At 40.2% G+C, this 22,613-nt stretch overlaps 1 protein-coding gene across 2 annotated transcripts in view; it reads left to right on the forward strand.

Moving 5' to 3' along the window:
• Window positions 1–7,021: 7,021 nt before the first annotated feature.
• PDCD1LG2 (programmed cell death 1 ligand 2) overlaps window positions 7,022–22,613 on the forward strand; it is a 62,036-nt gene continuing 46,444 nt past the window's right edge. The window contains exon 1 of one of the 2 annotated variants that reach the window (XM_082471088.1): window positions 7,022–13,931. In XM_082471088.1, the coding sequence (XP_082327214.1) occupies window positions 13,874–13,931 (58 nt within the window). In that variant the 5' untranslated portion in view covers window positions 7,022–13,873. Of the gene's footprint in view, window positions 13,932–13,995; window positions 22,553–22,613 lie in introns of those variants that run through there. The other variant, XM_082471087.1, reaches the window with a different exon arrangement.

Consider the following 22,613-nt stretch of genomic DNA (forward strand, 5'->3'; position numbering starts at 1 on the left):
ATGGAGGTTCCTTAAAAAACTAAAATTAGAACTACCATATGACCCAGCAACCCCACTACTGGGCATACACCCTGAGAAAACCATAATTCAACAAGAGTCATGTACCACAAAGTTCACTGCAGCTCTATTTACAATAGCCAGGATATGGAAGCAACCTAAGTGTCCATCGACAGATGAATGGATAAAGATGTGACACATATATAATATGGAATATTACTCAGCCATAAAAGGAAACGAAATTGAGTTATTTGTAGTGAGGTGGATGGACCTAAGGTCTGTCATACAGAGTGATGTAAGTCAGAAAGAGAAAAACAAATACCGTATGCTAACACATATGTATGGAATCAAAAAAAAAAAAATGGTTCTAGTGAAACTAGGGCATGACAGGAATCAAGACGCAGACGTAGAGAACGGACTTGAGGACATGGGGTGGGGAAAGGGGAAGCTGGGACAAAGTGAGAGAGTAACATTGACATATATACTCTACCAAATGTAAAATAGATAGCTAGAGGGAAGCAGCCGAATATCACAGGGAGATCAGCTTGGTGCTTAGTGACCACTTAGAGGGGTGGGATAGTGAGGGTGGGAGGGAGACGCAAGAGGGAGGAGATATGGGGATATATGTATATGTATAGCTGATTCACTTTGTTATACAGCAGAAACTAACACACCTTTGTAAAGCAATTATACTCCAATAAAGATTTAAAAAAAAAAATTTTTTTAAACCAATAACAAAAGAAAAAAAAAAAAAGACACATGCACCTCAGTGTTCATTGCAGCCCTATTTATGATAGCGAAGACATGGAAACAACCTAAAATAAATAAATACATAAATAAATACGTAAATAAATAAATATGCACACGCAGGTCAATGGGTACTTGCATGCAGAGAAGTGACACTGAAAGTAAAACCAAAACTTGCCAGTAGGTTGGGCTTCAGTCAGTTCCTTAGCATCAGTTTTGGTTTGAATTGTCCTCATGTTAAGAGAAAGCCTGAGTTGGATGGGGATGATATCTTTTCTTCTCTTGCTCAGTGTACCTTAGCCCCACAATTTTCCGTTATCCGTCCTCGTGCGTCCCTCTGCCAGCTAAAAAGAACCCTGGGTTGGAGCTACTGCTTGTTGCATTGGTCTCGGCAGCAACCTAAGTTTTGTTTTTGTTTTGGCTGTTTGTTTTGTTGGCTTCTATGAGGGAATCTAACAAAGAGCAACTGTTTGTTGTTTTATTTTCTTTTGCGTCTTTGCCTGAGGAGCCGTGCCAAGGCCTGATGTGAGTATCGAGTGGGTTGAGATTTTCTCATACTTTGAGTTGGTGTTGTAGACCATGATAAGGGTGCCATAGTTGGGTAAACATGGGCACATTTTCTCTCCACACCATTGGAGGAGGGAGAAACTGCCTCAGAAATTGTGCTCAGGGGCACAAACAAGCTAATTTTCTCCTGTCCTCAAAATAGTAGGATTTCTCTTGCTGGTCCTATGCTTATTATTCTTGTTGAGCAGTTTTATGAGGTGAGATTTTTTTTTTTTCTGCACAAAATAAATCTGCACCAAAAAGAATTTACTCCTGAAATCGTCTCTCTGCTTAGAATTTTGGAGGGTTAATGGAACTTAAAAATTTGGATTTTTACATCTAACACCTGTTTGTGATTATCCCTTTGGCAGGCAGTCAACATTCCAGGCTAGCCTGTGTTTACAAGCTATATTCAGGTGTAAGCTGTTAAAAAAAAAAACTATAATTACATTAACTTATAATATAGGCAACCATTATTTAACAAAAGCGTGATTTGGGCCTACTAAAAGGCTTAATATTCTACATAAAATGATGAAAGAATGTTTAGCAAAATGAAGGAAAACTGCAACTATTGCTATTTATTGGTCACTATCCAGGTGCACATAGTAGAAAAGAGATGACAATGGATTCATGTGAGAAAGGGTTGAAGTGAGGAGGTGAAACTTGAATGAAATTACCTACAAATAAGGTCTTGTGACTCTGAAATTCTGTGGTTCTGTGGAAGGGAATGATTGACATACAGTGACAAAAATGTACAGTAGGAATATTCAGTGTGAGCAGTAATCAGACAGTTGTAGCAGGAGTCAAATGCCAGTTGACCTGGATGTTTTTTAAGCTCCCTTTGAAACCTAATATTCTATGAATAGATGAACTATATCTCTTGCCACTTGCAACTGGTCTATTTGCCTTTATTACGTGAACTCTCACCATCAGCAGGATGTTCCTTTCCCACTCTTCAACATGTCTTCTCAGATTTCTTCTGTCTGTGAGCCTTTCCATTAAACTGCAGCTCCTCATAGGCAAAGACCACACCTTTTAGGTTCTCTGAATCCCAAGTACCCCTCACAGTGCCTCACAATATGCATGGGTGCTCATTGGGTGCTTGTTGAGTTGTTGAATTAATTGATTTGATGAAATGGCAGATGAATCACCAGATGTGGGGTATTTGCATAATATACAGCGGGCATTGGGGCTGATGGAGGTGATGCAGATTTCTCAGGGACAGTATTAGGTGTCATGCTTCAGAGCTGACTTTCTTTAAGATGCATTGGACAGTAATCCATAGGTTGTGTGTCATTTTTATTCCACATGGCAATGTCCAAATATACCACATGCCTTAACTGTAGCATACTTGGGTTACCCTGTAATGAGGCAACTGCAGCCTGACCTCCTCATGTCCCACGCTGCTCTACTGCTGTGGGGCTCCCTCAGGTTGTGTTTCCCTAATCTTCGAATCAACTCACAGAATTCCGGGATAGATAAAGGAATCTGAAATGTTATCCAGCCCCAATCACCTCAATGCCCTCCAGCCCTCTCTAATAACCCTGGGGCTGATTCCCAGTTCTTAGTCTCCCGACCTCTCTACTGTCAACCACTTCTGTTTCTTGGGATTTCCTCCCTTGGCTCTGAGATATTGTGATGGGGAAGCTTTTCACTCTTAGGATCATTTCTTCTCTGCTTTTGTCTCTGGTCTCTTACTCCTGCTCTCCAAATTTTGGGGCATTCCTCAGAGTTCAGATCTTTTCTTTCCAACCTCTCTTTTTATACTCTCCCCCTCAGAGAGTTAATTCATTACCCAAAGTCAACTAACATTTTATTAGAAGTAACTTATTTATCTTTATCTCTAGTCCCAAATTGTGTCCCAAACTCTAGACCTACATTTTTCTTGACTGCCTTGCATTACTTCATGACTCAAACCTAACTCATCGTCTTCCCTTTAAAAATCAGCTCTTGATCTTATATTTCCTCCCCTCCACCCCCACCCAATAACATCAATATTGTTCTGATAGTCTGGCCTCAAAACCACAGTCAACTTGTTGCTTCTGTTTCTTTCCCATGTGACTAATCACTTGTCAATTGTTTTGTCAGTTGTCCTGTCAATTATCTTATAGACAGGAAGTTTCTCCTTCCTCTCCCTTTCTTCCCTTTTCTGATCCTAAATCAGATGGTTTACCAAACATCTGGATGAACACTGTGACCCCCCTAATCAAGTAGCTGGCCTCCAATTCCACTCTCCCTCTATTATATACTGAAAAAAAAATACAAACTCAGATTTAATCTTTTCAAACTTCTTTGTTACTGTCACTCAGTTTTTGAGTGACTCTCACTGTTTTTTATTGGCAGCTCTACCTGGCATTAAGCTCTTAACATTCTTGTCTCAAACTATATTTCCAGCCAGGTTATGCTGTTCATTGTCTTCCTCAACATGCCCTGTGTGTTTGCACCTCTAAAACTTTGCTCCTGGGTCATCTGCAGTGCCCTCAAGAGTTGTTCCAACTCTCCAATTTCTACCAGTGCTTCAAAGACTCATTTCAAATCCCACCCATCTGAGAAGTCTCCCTTCTTCCAGTCAGCTTCCAGGGTTTTGGCATCTTCATGCAAAATATTTTACACCACTTAGTAGTATTTTTCATGTGTATGAGTTTTAAACTTCTGACTATGTTATAATGTCTTTAAGGGCAGGGATCCTTTCTTAGATGAATCCTTCTATTGATTCTCCACAGTCTAATGCAAAGACTTGTAAAAAATGTCAGCTCAGTGTTTATTGACTAAAAAGTTGAGATTCAATTTGAATTTAAGTTAAATTGAAGGCTACAGATTGTCTACCTATGTCTAGATGGTTTAGATATTGAATACTGAAAGATTACTGATCCACCTCTAAAAACAGAGTCACTGTTGTTAAGATTCCCTGAAATCTCAAATGCCTGTAGGAACTGGTAGACAGTAAAATGTGTGATAATACAATAGGGAGTAGCAGGGCCTGGGGCAAACTCTGCATTACTTGCCAAAGGCATTCGAATCCAAATTATTTTAAAACATTGCTACTTACAATTCTTGCTTTAGACACTTGGCTTCAAAAACAGTGATTTAGTCAGGTATTTCAATTCAGTTTGTTGTGTATTTATCTAGGTCTTCACAGATACCCAGGGCTGTGCTAGACACTTGGGAAGAGGGAGGAGCAAAATGAGTTAAGACTGGCAATGTTCAGCAGAGAATAAAGTGTTATACAAACATGATCCTTTATGCTGGTTATTATTACACAAAGAAATTATTTGCTAGGATTCTTGAGATATTTCCATAAAGTGCCTGTGCCTTGGTTATTCTAGAGACCAGAGAATTCTGAAAGATTTGTTTCTGTCTTATTTACCTCTGCATACCAGAGCTTGCCACACAGAAAATATAGAGTAAATATCTTGAATAAAAGAAAGAAAGAATTAAAACCTCTGTACATAATTTCAGCACCATAAATTTCATTTCATCTATAAATTCACAAATAGCTTTCAGTAGATAGGTGAAATGGCAAGAAACTGGGCCTGAAGCAACCAGAAAGTGAACCTTTTAGCACCTATAGTAACTTTTGGTTCTCTTGCAAATTTTGCTTGGAAAAGTTTTCCTGCTTACATTTTCTGCTTACAACCTTCTCCTCAGAATTTACAGAAATTTTCTTGATTTTTCTGGAAAGATACGACTTCTTAATACAATTGAATAAATTGATGTTAGTATCTTTTATGGAGAAATAAGCAGAATAAGATCTAAACATCTACTAAGCAGAAAGTTAGACGTAACCTATTAAATACAAGATAGACAAGAAGTACTCTGAAAGGTACAACAGTTCTGCAAACATTTACTTAGGAGGCACAGGGGAGTAGTCGTGAAAGAGGTGGCGCTGAGTGACTCTTAAAGACTAGGTAGACTTTACCAGGCGAAACCTTCATGGGTTAGTGAAAGGAGTGGTCGTATTAGGAATTCATGGCAATTTTAGACCAAAGATCATCAGTCACCATCCTAAGTAATAATGACAATGAATGTGAAGAACGCTTTGCCATTTACAAAGTATTTTTCACATACCTTGTCCACAGTCATTTCTGTTTACCGCCTGTGGTGTGGTCAAGAGCTTCAGATATTAGAGAACTCGATGATTTCCGATTTCCACCCCTCGCAATCTCACCATTGCGAAGGTGAGAAGGGCCATTTATGGTTCTTGGACCACAGGAGCATGATCTAATCATTCAGCAAATATTAATGTGGACCGACCATGTATTAGGAGCTGTTTGGGGTGCCAGGGATATAGTAAGGAACAAAAACAGACAGAAATTTCTGCCCTTGGGGAGCTTAATCTTCCTTGAGCAGGATAGAGAAACAGAGGAAAAAGAGAAGCAGCAACAGAAACAAAAGGAAAACCAGAAGAAGCAGAAGGAGGAAGAGGAAGAAGAAAAAGAGGAGGGGGAGGGAGGAGAATGTCCACTGAAGCAGGAACCTTCCACTTGACGGTATCCGTAAACTCTTGAAGATTTCTCCAGGTCCACTTCTCCCTAGATGAGGACATAGCTGACCAACCAAACTTCACATTACTTGTCACTGGCTCTGCCACAACCTAGGCAACGAAGGTTATGCAACTCCCTACATTACTTTGTGTTCCTAATAACAAAGTGCCTAAATTATCAAAAGTTTAACTTTATGTCTATGTACACATTCATATATATACACATTTATAAGTTGAAGTTTATTACTTATCTCCATGATATCATTTTAACTCACTTTCTTAAATGCCTTTTAGAGGGGAGGAGTAAAAGACTTTAGCTGGAATAAGGCCATTCTTACATATCTTAACTTTATCTTAAACACTAGTGATCAACTGTTACTGATAGGCCAATAATACTTGTGGTAGTTAGAAATGGAATCACACTTTAATATCAAAAATATTAAAATGTTCACGGTTCATCAAAAATCTTGATATGTTACACACTTGAGTATTACCTAACATGACGAAACAAAATGATAGAGATTGGTTGTTAGTTGCATAGATGGTACATAGAAGGGACCTTGGAAGTCACCTAGTTCACCCCTTCTTTTGTAGAGAGTGGCGAGTGAGTTCCTAAGGCAGCAGGGGCAGAGCAAAGACTGGAACTCCTGTCTCCTGATGCCTAGCTCAGAGCTGCTGCTTCCACCACACCACCAAGAGAAGCAGCTTTTCTGGTGGCCTGGGTGAGAGCCAAGGGGGCAGCAATTTGAGCAGGACTTTGCACAAATCTAAAAAGAGTAGCTTTCACTTCTTCTCACTCTCAAGCTTGATCATCTCCTGACTGAGAGGGCCCTTCTTGACTCCTGGAGCCACCAGAAAAAGTTCTTGAAGCTTATCCTATGCCATTCTGTTCCATTTTAGGTAATGACTTGCCCTCAACTGCAATACTATGACATGTTCATAGGCAGAATTATCAAGAATTACCCATAAATTCATTAAGAATTATCCAGAAATTAAGAAATTCAGCTAAACTGATCATTTGATTAAAAACTACTTTTTTCCATTCACATTCCAAAGTATTCATTAGAGGCCAGCCTGCCTGATATAAAGATAGCTACAATGAGCACCCGCTGCTTGATGGAAAAGCTAGCAAAACCAAACATGTACATAAGGAATATACAATTAAGATGAAAATGAACAGCTGACCAGGCATAGACAATAAGATATTTATATCCAAAACAAAGGTGAATTTTAAAAGGGGAGGATTTTAAAAGGTGAATTTTAAAAGGGGATGTGGTTGTTTGAACATGTTCATTGTATTGTGGAGAAGAGTCGTCACAATGCTCATTTGGCCAAAGGAGTGCCTTACACATGGACACTCTGTAAATGATGCACTGAGTTAATTAATTTTGGCAATGCACTCTGTAAGTTCTAAGTAAATTCTTTCAGGCCTTGCCTGTCAGAGTATGAAAGAGTTCATACTGCCCCAATATTAAAGGCTTCAAGAACCTGCTCTTTCAGAAAACGTGGTTCTCCTAAGGAACCCAGAGGGCAGAGGTCTTATCCAGATAGCCTAGTCTTTTGAGAGAGGTTGGTGAGGGGCTTGAGATACCTGTGGAGACATTCTTCTGGGAGATAATCTTGTAAATAAGCTTGCTGTTAAAAAGGGATCACCTTCCACCTCTTGTAGAAACTCTTGCTTCAACATGCACCCTTTGCTTAAACAATACCAGGGATGCCTCCCCACCCCATTAGTGGCCCATTGTGTTGTGAGTGGCTCCATTCGATGGAAAGTTCTTATTTGCGGCTAAAATAAACAACCAAGTTAAGGTTTTTGTTTCTCTGATAGAGTGGAGTCAAGTGGGAGCCAGTGATCTCAGATTCCTGAGTATGATGCTAAATTGTCATGCACGCAAGCACTCATTCACTTGTCCATTCGGCACACAGTTATAAGGACCTAATCAAGTGCAGTCCACTCTCCGTATCTGAAGGGTTCTGCAACCCTACATATATGGCCGACTATATTATGCCATTTTACATGAGGGACTTGAGCATCTGTGGATTTTGGTATCTGCAGAGGATCCTGGAACCAATATCCTGCAGATACCAAGGGATGACTGTACAAAGAGCTCCTATTCTAGCCTGGAAAACAGAAGTATAATAAATCAGCATACCAGCAATGAGTTAAGTACTTACACTAGAGGTGAGTAGCAGATACAATTGAGGCAGAAGAAATAGACTAAGGCAGTTAGAAAAGACTTATCCACTTCTGTTGAATGCATGAAATGTAAGGCCACTTAGGAGTTATTTATGATGCAATACAATTTTTTAAGCTCATGAAGAAATTGAGATAGAAGAAAAATAAGATTAGAAAAAATAGGATGAGATTAGGTGAGAGATTAGACTTCTCAAAGCACCTGTGAGGTCCTAGTCATGGAAAGCACATGTGTTTCTCTGTGGCCAAGGCAGGAGGTGCCAGATCAGGGAAGGTTTTGTAGGCCACACTAAAGGAGAACTTCACCTTGCAAATAGTGGGAGTTGTTGAAGTCTTTTAAGCAGGAGTGACATGGTCAGATTTGATTATTCAGTATTCAAGAGATTGTTCTGCCTGCTAGGTAAAGAGATAGTTCATCCAACAAATATTAATCAAGTGCCTACTTATTGCCAGACTCTGTTCTGGGGCTGAAGGCATAGTAGTAAGCAAACAGACAACGATCCCTGTCCTTTGAGTGATTATATTCTAATGGAAGATGACAGGTAATAATATAATAAACAAGTACACTATATGGTAAGTTAGATGGTAATGAAAGTTTTGGAAAAGAAAGACAGACAAGGAGAATTGGGAATGCTGGAGGGGTGGTGCTGTTGCAGTTTTTTGCATAAGGCAGTCTCACCAGAAAGAGCAAAGAAAGCATCCGGGTGTAGGGACAGGCACACTGGCAGCAGGATCCACGCTTGAAGGGATGGATTTGGGGAAGACACTACACAGGCCTGGAAGTGGGCTTAGGGCCATTTGGGCAGTGAATTCCAGCATCCCAAGGACCCAGATTATAATGGGTAGTGGGGGGAGGTCAAGATGTCCAGATGACACCTCTCAACCCAGCAAACACCTCACACTGCAGGGAGGGGCATGGCTACAGTGCGCTCATCTAAAGCATGGCAGGGGGACTCAAGACAGAGGCCCCTATTACCTGGGTTATTGGAGAGACTTAGGAGTTTATTCTCAGTGAAATATTGAGCCATCAAAATGTTTTGAGCAGACCTGCTTTGACTTACATTTTTAAAGAATCACTCTGACTCCTGTGTTGAGAATCAACTGTAGGAAGGCAAGGTTAGAATCACCAAGAGACACGATAATGGCTTAGGTTGATATGGAAGCAGTGAGACATGGTCAGATTCTGGATATATTTGAAAGAAGGGCCTATAGGATGTGTTAATGAATCAGATGCTGGTGAGAGAAGACAGGAGTCAAGGATGACGCCAAGGTTTGTGACGACAAGAGAAGGATGGAGCAGAAGGAAACAAGGCTAGAGGTAAAAATGGCAGTGAGGAGGCTCTGCTATGGTGTAAGGAGAAATGACGAGAAGCTGAATTAAGGTGATGGCAGTAGGGTGTTGGGAACAAGAGGCATCATCCAAGAAGTATCCAGGAAGTAGAATTAATAGGACTGGGGGATGGACTGAATGTGCAAGATGAGCGATGTGTAGGTTTAAGATGACGCCCCCAGGATTCCAGCTTGAAGTAGGAGTTATTATTATTGGCACTTTAGGGAAATGGGACACAAAAAGTTTTCATAAACTGTCTAAGGTCTTAGAGGCTAATAATTTGTAGACTCAGAATTTGAACTCAGATGTGTCTGACATTAGATCCTGAGCTCTTAACCATTGCATGGGGCACTTTATCCCAGGAGAAAGAAGGCTGCTAGTTGGAAAGTACCTTTATGACAGTGTCTGTCTCTCAGTTGACTCAAGGAGACAGTGTGCAAGGAAAGTCCCCTTGGATGGGCAGGGAAGAAGGGGAAGTTAAAACGAGTGATGGGTGAACCAGGAGTCCTTTCTGTTGCCAGAACTGCATGTTGCATGCTATCCTTTTGTACTCTAGGGAAAAAAAAAATGCTGGGCAAGTGCTAGGCTGCAGGTGCAGCTTAAAATGGTATCTTTTCTGGATATATTTGCATTTTCAGTAAGGAAGAGGGTTTTCAAGTCTAGCTAAGGTGTGTCTTGAGCATTTCCTGGTAGAAAGCACTAGATTCTGTTCCTAGTTGTTATCTTCTGTAATATTTCTCTCCCTAAACTAAAAACAAGAATACAGCCCACTGTGGACCTTGCATTCGCTTCTAGCTACTGCCTCATATCTCTGTCCCCTTTTATAGCACTATTCTCTAACAAGTTGCCTATATTCTGTTGTCTCCACTTCCTTATTTCCTATTTTTATCTGTACCAGATCTACTGACACTGTGTTTATCAGGGTCATCCATGACCTTCATACTGCTAAATCCAGTTCTCAGAAACATTTGGCTCAACTGATCACTCCCTCCTTCCAGCAATATGTTTTAAACTCTAGGTTTTATTATTATTTATTACTATTATTTTATTTATTATTATATTTATTATTTTATTATTATTTAGGAATGGTGAGGCCAACAGATCAGGAGGTGACTGCCATTGAAAAAATAGTTTGTTATACTCACAGATCCCAAGAGAAAGGGGCATGCCACACCATAGTGGGCCATACAGGCAAATACCAGGGTCACACAGGAGGCAGAGGGAGAGGGGGAAAAGTGGGCAGGAGCCTCTACTGTGGCTTCCACAGGAAGGAATGGGGCTAGTTTGTATAATTTCAGCAGACTCTGGGGGCATGGGGTATCTGGTATCTGGCCCTAGGGTGATTAGGGCAAAGAGATAGTGACCCAGAGAGTGAGAGTCCAATAAAGAGGTGATTGGAGGTAGGGCTCTGGACTGGTTGGTTTGCATATGAAAGGCACACTCAAGGGACAGTTGTTTACTGTCTCTAGGAATTGGCTAATCCTGAGGGGGCAGTCCCTCTAAAGTCAGCAAGATTCCAGATGTCAAAGCATCAGAATACAGAAAATAAAAGAGATGGTTAATTTGCCTTTATATCCCTTCTCTCAATCTTCTTTGGTAGTACCCTCCCTCTCAAAGACCCATAAATGTTGGAATGCCCCATATCTCAGTCCTTTGACACCTTCTCTTCTCTATCTCTCTTTAGGTGATACCATGCAGCACCATGGCTTTAAGTAACACTTATGCATGGATGACTCCCAAATTTATATCTCTGCCCCAAACTTTGGACCACCAGTTGTCCAACCACCTACTAAACATCTTTACTTGAATGTCGAATAGACATCTCAAACCAAACATATTCCAAATACAAGTTTTGATTTCTGCTCCCTAATCTGCTTCATTCTTAGTCTTCTCCTTTTTAATAAATAGTATCTCCATTGCCCTAGTGACTCAAGCCCCGAACCTAGAAATTTTCCTGGATCTCTTTACTTTTGCCAAACTACATTTCCAACCTGTCAGCAATTCCCATCAAATCTTCTTGAGAATATAGAAGACTTAAATAAATGGAAAGACATGCCGCATTCATGGATTAGAAGACTTAATATTATAAAGATGGCTATATTCCCCATTGGATCTACAGATTCAGTATAATCCCTATCAAAATTCCAGCTACTTTTTTTGTGTGGAAATAGACAAGTTGATCCTAAAATTCACATGGAAATGCAAGGGAGCAAGAATAGCCACACACACACACACACACACACACACACACACAAAGTCTTAAGAAAAGAAAAACAAGTTGGAAGATTCACATTTCCCGATTTCAAAACTTACCACAAAGCTTCCGTGTAATCAACAATCTGTGATACTGACATAGGATAGACATATAGTTCAATGGAATAGAATTGAGATTCTAGAACTAAGCCCATACATTTAATGTCAATTGATTTTTGGTGAGGGTGCTATGACAATTCAATGGAGAAAGAATACTCCTTTAAACAAACTATGCAGAGTCAACCGGATGTCCATGTGCAAATCAATGAATCTGGAGCCTTACCTCACACCATACACAAAAATTAACTCAAACTGGATCAAAGACCTAAATATAAGAACTAAAGCTATAAAATTCTCAAAAGAAAACATAGATGTAAATCTTTGTGACCTTGGATTAGGCAGTGTTTTCTTAGAGATGACACCTAAAGCACAAGCAATTAAAAGAGAACACAGATAAACTGGCCTTCATCAAAATTAAATTAATTTGTACTTTATAATTAAAACATTTGTGCTTCAAAGAACACTACCAAGAAACTGAAAATACAATCACAGAATAGGAGAAAGTAATTGCAAATCATATATTTGATAAACAGTTTGGCAGTTTCTCAAAAAGTTAAATATAGAGTTACCATTTAACTGATCAATTCCACTCCTACATATATAATCAAGTGATTTGGAAACATGTCTACACAAAAACTTGTACATGAATGTCATAGTAGCATTACTCATAATAGCCAACAAGTGGAAACAACTCAAATGTCCATCAGCTGATGAATGGATAAGAAAGATGTGATGTGTTCATACAATGGAATATTATTCAGTCATAGAAAGGAATGAAGTATTGGTAATGTGTTACAATACAGATGAGTCTTGAAAATAATATGCTCAGTGAAAGAAGCTATACACAAAAGACCACAAGACCATATTGTATGATTCCATTTATATAAAATATCCAGAATAAGCAAATTGATAGAGACAGAAAGGAGATGAGTGAATGCCAGGGACTGGAGGGAGAGGGAAGAAGAATTGGGGGGTTTCTGCTAATGGGTATTGGGTTCCTTTTTGCAGTGATGAAAATGATCTAAAATTAGACAGTGGTGTGGGTTGCACAATTCTGTAGAATATACTAAAAACCACTGAATCATCTGTGTCTTAAATATATATGTATACACACACACATAATCCTCTATTGTATGTCAATTATACTCCAATAAAGATATTAAAAATTTTAATAAATTTAAGGGACCAATTTTAATACATTTAAAAAATGTATAAATATAAAAAACCTTCAACAGACCCCTTCTCACCTCCACTAGCCCCACCACTCTGGTCCAAACTATTATCATCTCTGCGAAAACATTTCTTACTGATCTTTCTGCTTTCAATCTTGCCCATCCCACTCTCCTTCACAGCGGTAGTCTATTGTCTACACCAAAACTGAATCCTCTTTTAAAAATGTAAATGAGATCATGTCATTCTCCTGATCCAAATCCTCCACTGGCTTTCCATTGTACTCAGAGCAGCTCTGCTTTTACCTGATTTAGATGTATGGCTCCAATTGATTCCCCTTGAAGAAATGGCTAATAAAATTTTGAAAGCCTCTTTGAGGACAAAAAAAGCTGACAGTGGTATACCCTGTCCCTTTTGCCTTCAACCGTGAGAAGTCCTTGGGTGGGAAAGTTTGTGAGCAAAGGTGGAAGCACGAGAGGAGAAGCAGGACTAAGGTTTGGCACCCACTCAGTTGGGTCTGCAGTTCTCTGCAATCCCTGTCTGCACCTCTTATAACAGGTAGTTCAAGTGATGGGCGCACTGGATCACAGCACTCTAAAGAGCTTGACAACTTTACCTGCTCAGTCAACTAGCAAGTATTTATTGAGAATCCAGCTCTGTTCTATTGAGCACTGAGTGTCCAACTCACAGAGTTCCAGCCCAGCTGGAAAAGATGATGTGCATTATTCATCTGATGAACAAGACTGGTTTTCAAGGGCCTACACTGAAACTATGGAAGAAACAAAGAGGTACAGATAACCAGCTGTGTGGGTAACTCATGAGCACTGGTTCATATGAGCTTCTAATTTGGATCGATAAAGGGTGCCTCGCTTCTTCTTACCCCATCTCTCCTCTCCTTTAGGCAATCACCCTTTAACTTCTCTTCCCAGCTCTGCTCCACCATGGTCCACTGCCTCCCCAAAAGATTTGTTTACCAGTCATTTCCCTGTTTTCAGAAGTGAGCAAATGACCAAATCATGAGACCCAGAAAAAAAAAAAAATCTGCAGAAGGCTCTGAGACTTTCAATTGTCTGTTTCAGATCCGGTACAGAACATGTTCCTCCTCCTGCTAATAATTTTGAGCCTCGGAATGCTGCTTCATCAGACAGCAGGTAAGAAAGGTCAAAGTGAGGGGCCTGAGAAAGAGGAACAGGTGATGACTCCTAGCTGAAGCCAAGCATGAGAATGTAGTCCTTGAGCTGAAGGCTTTCTTTGAGAGGAAGTGTGATTACCAGCTATTATAAGCACAGCCAAAAGAATGGTGCCCAGTGTGGCATGTGCATACCTATGTCCCTGTCTTACAGAAACAGGGACTAAGAATATTGGTCCATCTATCCCCACTTTCCAGTAAAGGTAGAAACAAGAAGACAGGACCATTCAGGCCATGCACCTCGGAACTGACACAAGAGGGCATGGGTTGAGTGTCCTGAAAGGTGAGATGCCAAGAAGCTGTCCTTTTTTCTTCTGTCAGGGACAGTGAGGAGACAAAGGTCAGGGGGACACCTCCTCTTTTAAAAAGCAACAGTAGCAGCCATTGGTCATTCACACATTAATGTGGATTACTTGAATTGGAAACTCAGAGTCTTCCTTGCATCTAAATGAATAATGAACCTTAAAGCTATGCCTTTGGATTTTGAAGAAAGATATTCTACTGGAGGGTGTGGGTAGCAAGGAGGAAAGCAGTTTCAGAGTTTTGCTTTTCTGGGGAAGGTAGTTTAGACTATTCACGTATGCAGTCAGGACCATGAGTGCATTATAGTGGGTGAACGCCAGTAGGTAAGAGAGGAGGACAGAGGTGGACAAAGGGGATTAGGTCCTCTATGATAACAGCCCCGATCCCATGGGAAGTCATCCAACATTCTGCCTTTCATTGAGAAAGAATGCCTTCTTTGGCACTGATAACTTTTTGAAGAGCTTTTCCCTCCCTTCCAGGTGATCCCAGTCACGTTCCTCCCCCTCCCTTGGGCTGCTCAGCCTGGTCTGGCACTAGAGACACTGACTTGGGGCCATCCTTGGAGAACACCCCAATATTCTGCTTACTCCAGCCCTGCCTTTGCAGTGGCAGCTAAAGGAACACTTGATATTTCCTTTCTAGGAGACCGTGCCCTGCTGGGATTTTTAGAGACAGGCAAAATTAACTCTTTCCTTACTTGAATGCTCTGTGGATGCTCTACCATGTTATCTATAAAATAATTTAAAGATTGAAGTGAAAAGCTATTGGAAAATATTTTCATTTCACTTTTTAAATATTTATTTTTAAATTGACATACAGTAAAATTTTACTCTTTTTTATAAAAGCGTCTATGAGTTTTGACAAACGCATAGTCATATAGCCACCACCACAATCAAGATCCTGAACAGTTCTATCACCAAACAAAAGCCCTCCCCCAACTTTTAAGCCCAGGTACTCACCGATCTATTCTCTATCCCGTCGTTGTAACTTTTCCAGAGTGTCATATAAATGGGATCATTTATTAGATATTCTTTTTGTCTGGCTTCTTTCGCTTAGCATAATGCATTTGAAATTTTTCCATATTGTTATATGAATCAATAGTTCATTCCTTTTTGTTGTTGAGTAGTATTACTCTGTATGTACATACCACATTTTGTTTATTCATTTCCCACTTGAGGGACTTTTGGGTTGTTTCCTATTTTGGGCAATTATAAATAAAGTTGCTATAAACATTTGTATATAGGTTTTTGTGGAAACATAGGTTTTCATTTCGCTTAGGTGAATACCTAGGAGTGGGATTGCTGAGTCATATGGTAAGTACATATTTAACTTTATAAGAAACCATCAAACCGTTCTTAGAATCTGTACTGTTTTTGCATTCCCTCCAGCAAAGTATGAGAGTTCCAACTGTTCCACATCCTTGACAGCCCTTGGTATTGACATTGTCATTTTTCTTTTTTAAGTCATTCTAGTAGGTGTATAGAAGTTTCTCACTGTGGTTTAATTTGCGTTTCCCTAGTACCTAGTGAGGATAAACATATTTTCATGTGCCTATTGCCCATTCATATATCTTCTTAGGTGAAGGGCATATCAAATCATTTGACCGTTATTAATTGGGTTATTTTCTTATTGTTCAGTTTTGAGAGTTCTTTATATATTCTGGATACAAATTCTTTATCAGATATGTGATATACAAATATTTTCTCCCAGTCTGTAGCTCATCTTCTCATTCTCTTTTTTTTTTGGCTGTGTTGGGTCTTAGTTGTGGCAACAGGATCTTCGTTGAGGCATGTGGGATCTTTTGTTATGGGGAGTGGGCTTCTCTCTAGCTGTGGCACACAGGCTCTAGGGCGCGTGGGCTCTGTAGTTTGCGGCATGCAGGCTCTTTCATTGAGGCACGCGAGCTCAGTAGTTATGGTGCGCGGGCTCACTTGCCCCGAGGCATGTGGGATCTTAGTTTCCCAACCAGGGATCGAACCCTCGTCCCCTGCATTGGAAGACGGGTTCTTTACCACTGGATCACCAGGGAAGTCCCTCTCATTCTCTTAACAGTGTCTTTTGCAGAGGAAAGATTTTAATTTTGGAGATATCCAATTTATCAAATTTTTTCTTTGATGGACTGTCATATCTAATAACTCTTTGCCTAACCCAAGACCTGAAAGATTTTCTTCTATGTTTTCTTCTAAATATTTTATAGTTGTACATTTTACATTTAGGTTGACCATCCATCTTGAGTTGATTTTTGTATAGTATGAAGTATAGGTTGGAGCTTTTTTTTTTTTTTGCATGTGGTTGCTCCAGCCCCGTTTGTTCATTTACTGAAAAGACTATGTTTTCTCCGTTGATTGCCTTTGCATCTTTGTAAAAAATCAATTGGCCATATTTATGTGGGTCTTTTTCTGGACCCTCTGTTCTGTTCTATTGATCTATCTGTATATCCTTTCACTTATATCACTCACTCTTTTATTACTGTAGTGTTGTAGTTCAATTTTTTTCTTATATTTTCATTTCAAAACCTAAGGACATCTTGTTACCCAGACACATTTAAGGGGAAATATTTATTTTTGTACTTTGTCATGTCTTGAAGGAAAAAGTAACCCCAGTCTTATGTCTTTCATTGATGTTTCCTTCTTTCTTCATCTACCAGAGAAGAATAAAACCCAGGAAGCACATGACCAGGGTGATGCTTGAGGTCACTCTAGGGCAGGGACCACACCCTGGGTCACTCCACTTAGCCTATAGCTGACCTCCAAAACTATATCTGCTGACCCCTGAGGTATAGAAAGCAGAAGAATCAGGTTGGGGAAGGGATTTCTAATAGACAAGATGTCTCATGCAGCATTCCTGCTAAGAGGAGTGCATGCGTCAAGTGACCAGAGCAGCATCTATTCTAAACTAGGAACTAGAGCTTTCTGAAGGCTGGCTGTGTAAAGCAGTCCCCCCTCCCCTCCCTGCCCACACCCATCCTCGCCTTTCAAATACCTTAAGAAGTCTGTAAACACTTAAGCTTCTGTTGTTAATGGGAAAAAAGGTATAAAATGAGCTTAAAGAGGAAGCTATCTTGGGAGGTAATGCAAATAAATTGTTTTGTGTTTCCTGGAGATGTGACAGGTCTGACTCCATTGGTGCCCTGACTGCAAATAAAAGGCGAACTTCCCCCAAGAACTTTAAAAAAGGCTCCAGCATTACTCAAGCCAGCTATTTTAATCTGTCTAAAGAACATGCATGTATTAATTTTTCATGCTCTGGCCAAGTCCTTTGCCCTTTAATTTAGTCAAGATGACCAAATGAATGTTTTTTTGGCTTAATTTGCAGTTGTGGAAACTTTCCAGTTTTCTCCTTTGATGACATCAGGAGTTCAATGCTAGGTTGAAGTTTAATTTAATAACCATGTGACATATGAAATAGAAAACAAACGTCTTTTCCTTATTATAAAGCTGAAAAGTATACCTATTTCATTCATGTATGTAGTATACACATGCCAGTAGATACATAGTCCTATCTGTTAGAAGTATAAGCTTTCAACACACAGAGATATGAATTTGAATTCCAACTCCATGAGCTCCCACTTTTTTACTTTGGGCGAGTTGTATCATTTCTTTAAGCCTCAGTTTCCCCATCTGTAAAATGGGGGTAGTGACTTCTACCTTGCAGAGTTTTGGGAACATGAAATGGTGATGTACAGTTTAGCCCAGTGGCTGGTTCATTGAGTTTAATAAATGTTATCTTTTACTCTACTTCCCAGTCACAGTCCAAATGTAAACCAATGTTACAACTCTGTTTCTCAAATGTCAATGTGCATGTGAATCACCCCAACCTTGTTAAAATGCAGATTCTGCTTCTCTAGGTCCAGGGCATGGGCTGAGATTCTGCATTCCTAACTAGCTCCCAGGGAAAACTGAGGACAACACTTTGGATAGCAGGATGGTAAAAAATGTTTGCAAGTGCAGGTGTTTTATTTGTCCAGCCAATGGTTTCTCAATGCTCCCTGCACATTAGAAGCTCCTAGGGACTTTTTTTTTTTAATTGATGCTGGGCTCACAAAATAATTAGAATTTAATTTTAGAGGATCCAAAGTGGGGTTTGAGCATTAGTGTTTTTTTTTTTTGTTTTAATTTTTTTTTAATTTATTTATTATTTTTATTTTTGGCTGTGTTGGGTCCCCGCCTCCGCGCAAGGGCCTCCCCCAGCTGCGGCCAGCGGGGGCCACTCTTCATCGCGGTGCGCGGGCCTCCCACCATCGCGGCCCCTCCCGCTGCGGAGCAGAGGCTCCAGACGCTCAGGCTCAGCAGTTGTGGCCCACGGGCCCAGCCGCTCCGCGGCACGTGGGATCCCCCCAGACCAGGGCCCGAACCCGCGTCCCCTGCACTGGCAGGCAGACTCCCAACCACTGCGCCACCAGGGAAGCCCTAGTGTGTTTTTAAAGCTTCCCAGGTGATCCTTATGATGCAAGGTTGAGGCTCTCTCATTAGTGATTCTAATGTGCAGCCAAGCTCGAGAAAAACCTCTTCAGAGAATTGCTTGCAAGAGTGTTCTGATTTCCTCTGTAATTTACAATGAGTAAGAATATTTTAGTATTGCATTTCCTAAACTCGTCATTTTGTATCAAGCTCAAAGTTATCAAGCTCAAAGCTTTGCATGTCTTAGAAGCTTTAGTTGGGGCAAAATAGACCAACTAACAATTAATCTTCAAGTTATTCTGAGCGACTCAGATATGTGATTCATCTTTGCCAATTGCTCTTTCCTCTTGTGAACATTAGATGGAAAATGTCACCTGCCTGAGAGGTAGCATACTTTATGCTTCCAACCTCTGTATATACACACACACTCTGTACAAGGCAGAGGGGAAAAGCAAGCAGAAAATTGATTTTTTTTCAAAGGCCCAGACAGTGAAGAGGGGAGTTCTGCTGTATGCTATGGGGAGTTCCAGAGGAAGTTAGAGGCGTTCCCTCTCTCATGAGAAGAAAGTGTAAGTGTGGTAAATAAATCTGCTAAATAAATTCAATAGAGACTACACCCAAAGTCCTCTGATTCTTGTTAAATCTCAGGCTCAGCAATTAACCTTCCCTGCAAACCCCATTTCTCTTCCCTGTTTCTTGTTATATCATGTGTAATAAAATAAGAGAAGGAAGTACTATGAGGAGAGTAAAAGTAGTGTAAATTCCTGAACCTGATGCATAGAATATGGTTAATACATATTTGATGAATGAATAAATAAATATTATTCTCCAGGGCAGAGTGGATTTGGTATCAGGCAGCTCTGTTTTAATTATAAGGGGACTTAATAACTCAAGTATTTGGAGATGATTCTAATCATAAAGGAATCTACTTTAAAGAGTATCCTATTATGGAGACTCCAGTGAGAGTTATTACAAGTGTTCAGGGGATTCCACAAAATGGAATCATGCGGGAAATTCGGAAGCACGGCATCTTTTCTCACATGTATCGTCCCAGAGTCTTCTCAACCTGGCCAAGCAAATGCTGAATTGGCATTGTTTTACACAGAAGCACTCACATTATAGCCTGCCCCCACCCCCATCCTGTGCAAAAGAATACCAGGCAGCTGTGAACTCCTTTTTGTATCATAGATCTCTGTCAGAAAGGCACGCTAATGTTCTAGTTGTGGTTAAAACAGGGGTTGGAGGCAAGATATAAGCTTGTCATTCATTTTTGATAAAAACTCAAGTGTGTGCACTACACTACACTCTCACGTGTGCACTACACTCTCACGTGTGCTGGGTGGTGATTAAGAATGCCAGTTTGTGCAATTTAGGGCAAGTTGCTGTTTGATGAGAGGAAAGAAAAAGTGAATATGGGGAGGCTCATCCTTTTGTTTTCCCTCTCCCCCTTTTTGTCATTTTATGTTAAACCCTTAACTGGAATTTAGTATGTGTTAGGCACTGGAGACGCCAAAGCAAATTCAACCTGGTCACTGCCTTCAAAGATTTGCAGGATGGTAAGAGGAAAACCTCCAGTCAGAAGAGAATTGTGATGTGAATCATTCAAGCAACAGAAAACCCCCAAACTATTTATACTGTGAAATCTGTTATCCAGGGTGGTCAGAATACCACTTTCTCAAGAATTAAAACATTGTACAAAAGAAAGTTTGCTGACTACCTGCCAAAATAAGACACTTCACATGTGCCATTTTGTCTAGTTTTCCCCACAATGCTGACAGGTAGATGTTATCTTCGACCTTTACAGATAAAGAGGCTGAGACTCACAGAGTTTAAATGGCATGATCAAGATCAAAGGGCTTATAATCCTGATACAGTCAAAATTTGAACCCAGGTCCATCTGTCACTAAATCCCAAGCTCTTTCCATACCACGTTTTATGTGGAAACAACCACTCAAATAGCGTATTCTTAGAAGCCATCCCCAAATATTTGTTAAGTGGATGTTTTGACTGATTAAATGAATGGATTAATGAAGTAAGCTCTACTGAACATAATTTGATCTAATCTTCTGTCACAATTCAGAAGCTACTTCAAGATCTTACACTCAGTCTTAATGACTATCCATTCATTAATAATGGAAACAGCATAATTTTGTACAATTTATCACAATTTATTCATGCATACACTACTTTCATTAGTTTTGCCATGTTTGACTACTCTTTGTGCTATTGTTTTTATAGAATTATCTAAATCAACTGAGCTTTTATTTTTTGAACAAAACAATCTACCCTTGTGGTAAATGGAAAACCAGTATCACTGGTACAGGTAAATAAAGGATATGAGCAAAAATAAATGCAATGAAAGTAGTGGTGCTATTAAATTCTACCCAGATAATAATATCTGCCTGAGAGCTTGTTGTTTTATTAAAAGGAAAAATAGGGCTTCCCTGGTGGCGCAGTGGTTAAGAATCCACCTGACAAGGCAGGGGACACGGGTTTGAGCCCTGGCCTGGGAAGATCCTACATGCTGCAGAGTAACTAAGCCCATGGGCCACAACTACTGAGCCTGCGCTCTAGAGCCCGTGAGCCACAACTACTGAAGCCCATGCACCTAGAGCCCTCGCTCTGCAACAAGAGAAGCCACCGCAATGAGCAGCCCATGCACCGCAACGAAGAATAGCACCCACTCGCCACAACTAGAGAAAGCCCGCGCACAGCAACGAAGACCCAAAGCAGCCAAAAATAAAAAATAAATAAAGAAAAGAAAAAGAACCATTGTTAGAGATGTGAGAGTCTTGTTGCAAATTATATGTAATTTGAAGGATTGAAATAGAATTGAAGAGGGAATAAATTCCTCTCTGAATAATCCAACTCCCTTTGGGCCTTGATTCTGCCGTATCTAAAATCATTTTGCATACTTCTAGAAGTATGTGCCTCACATTTTGGGAAATACTGTTTCAAAGACTACAGATTTTGAAGTCAACCATCTGACTAGCTCTGAATTTTAACTTTACTAACTGTACATCCTGGAGCAAACCTCTTTGACCCAGTTTCCTCAACTATAAAACAGTAATGATAATACATGTTTCATGCTTGTATTTTCAGTATTAAATGACATAGGTTTTTTAAAAAACATTTATTTATTTATTTATTTATTTTGCTGCTCCGGGTCTTAGTTGCAGCACTCGGGATCTTCGTTGCTGCATGTGGGATCTTTTTAGTTGTGGCATGCGGGCTCTTAGTTGAGGCATGCAGGGTCGAACCCAGGCCCCCTGCCTTGGGAGCATGGAGTCTTAACCACTGGACCACCAGGGAAGTCCCAATGATATAGTTATAAAGAGCCTAGAACAGTGGCTGGCACATAGTAGGTATACACTAAGTATTCGTTCCATTCTTTCTTTCCTCTTATTAATAGAAAAGATGCTTCTACAGTAGACTTGTATGATGTGGTGGTTAAGAGCGCTTGAACTTAACAATACCTGAGTCTGATCCTGGCTGTGCAATCTTAAGCAAGTTGCTTAACCTTTCTGTGTCTCAGTTTCATTTTCTAAAAAGAAGATAGCTCTACGTCACTGGCTTCCTGGGGAGACTAAAAGAGATCATGTGTTAGCAGAGGCCTAACACCTAGTAAGAACTCAGTGGGTGATAGTTATTACTATCACCGGTGAGAGGAGGTAGAATTTGGCAGGGAATGATGTAATTTGACCCATATGAAGAAAATGAGTGTGGATAATAGGGGGTAGGAAGGCAGTCAGCTGCACAGGTGAGGAGTGTTGAGAGGCAAGAACTACCTCAGAGCAGCAGATCAGGAATTCTACTCTTTCCCAGAACGGATGGGGCAAAGGAGAGAAAGGAACCTTCACAAATGCCCAGATAATGACAGGTATCTCTTGGGAAATGGGGGTGGGATGGGTCTCCTCAGATCCCACTCTGTACAGAACTGA

The sequence above is a fragment of the Balaenoptera physalus genome (assembly GCF_965194825.1).
Source record: "Balaenoptera physalus genome assembly, chromosome: 7".
Classification (NCBI taxonomy): domain Eukaryota; kingdom Metazoa; phylum Chordata; class Mammalia; order Artiodactyla; family Balaenopteridae; genus Balaenoptera; species Balaenoptera physalus.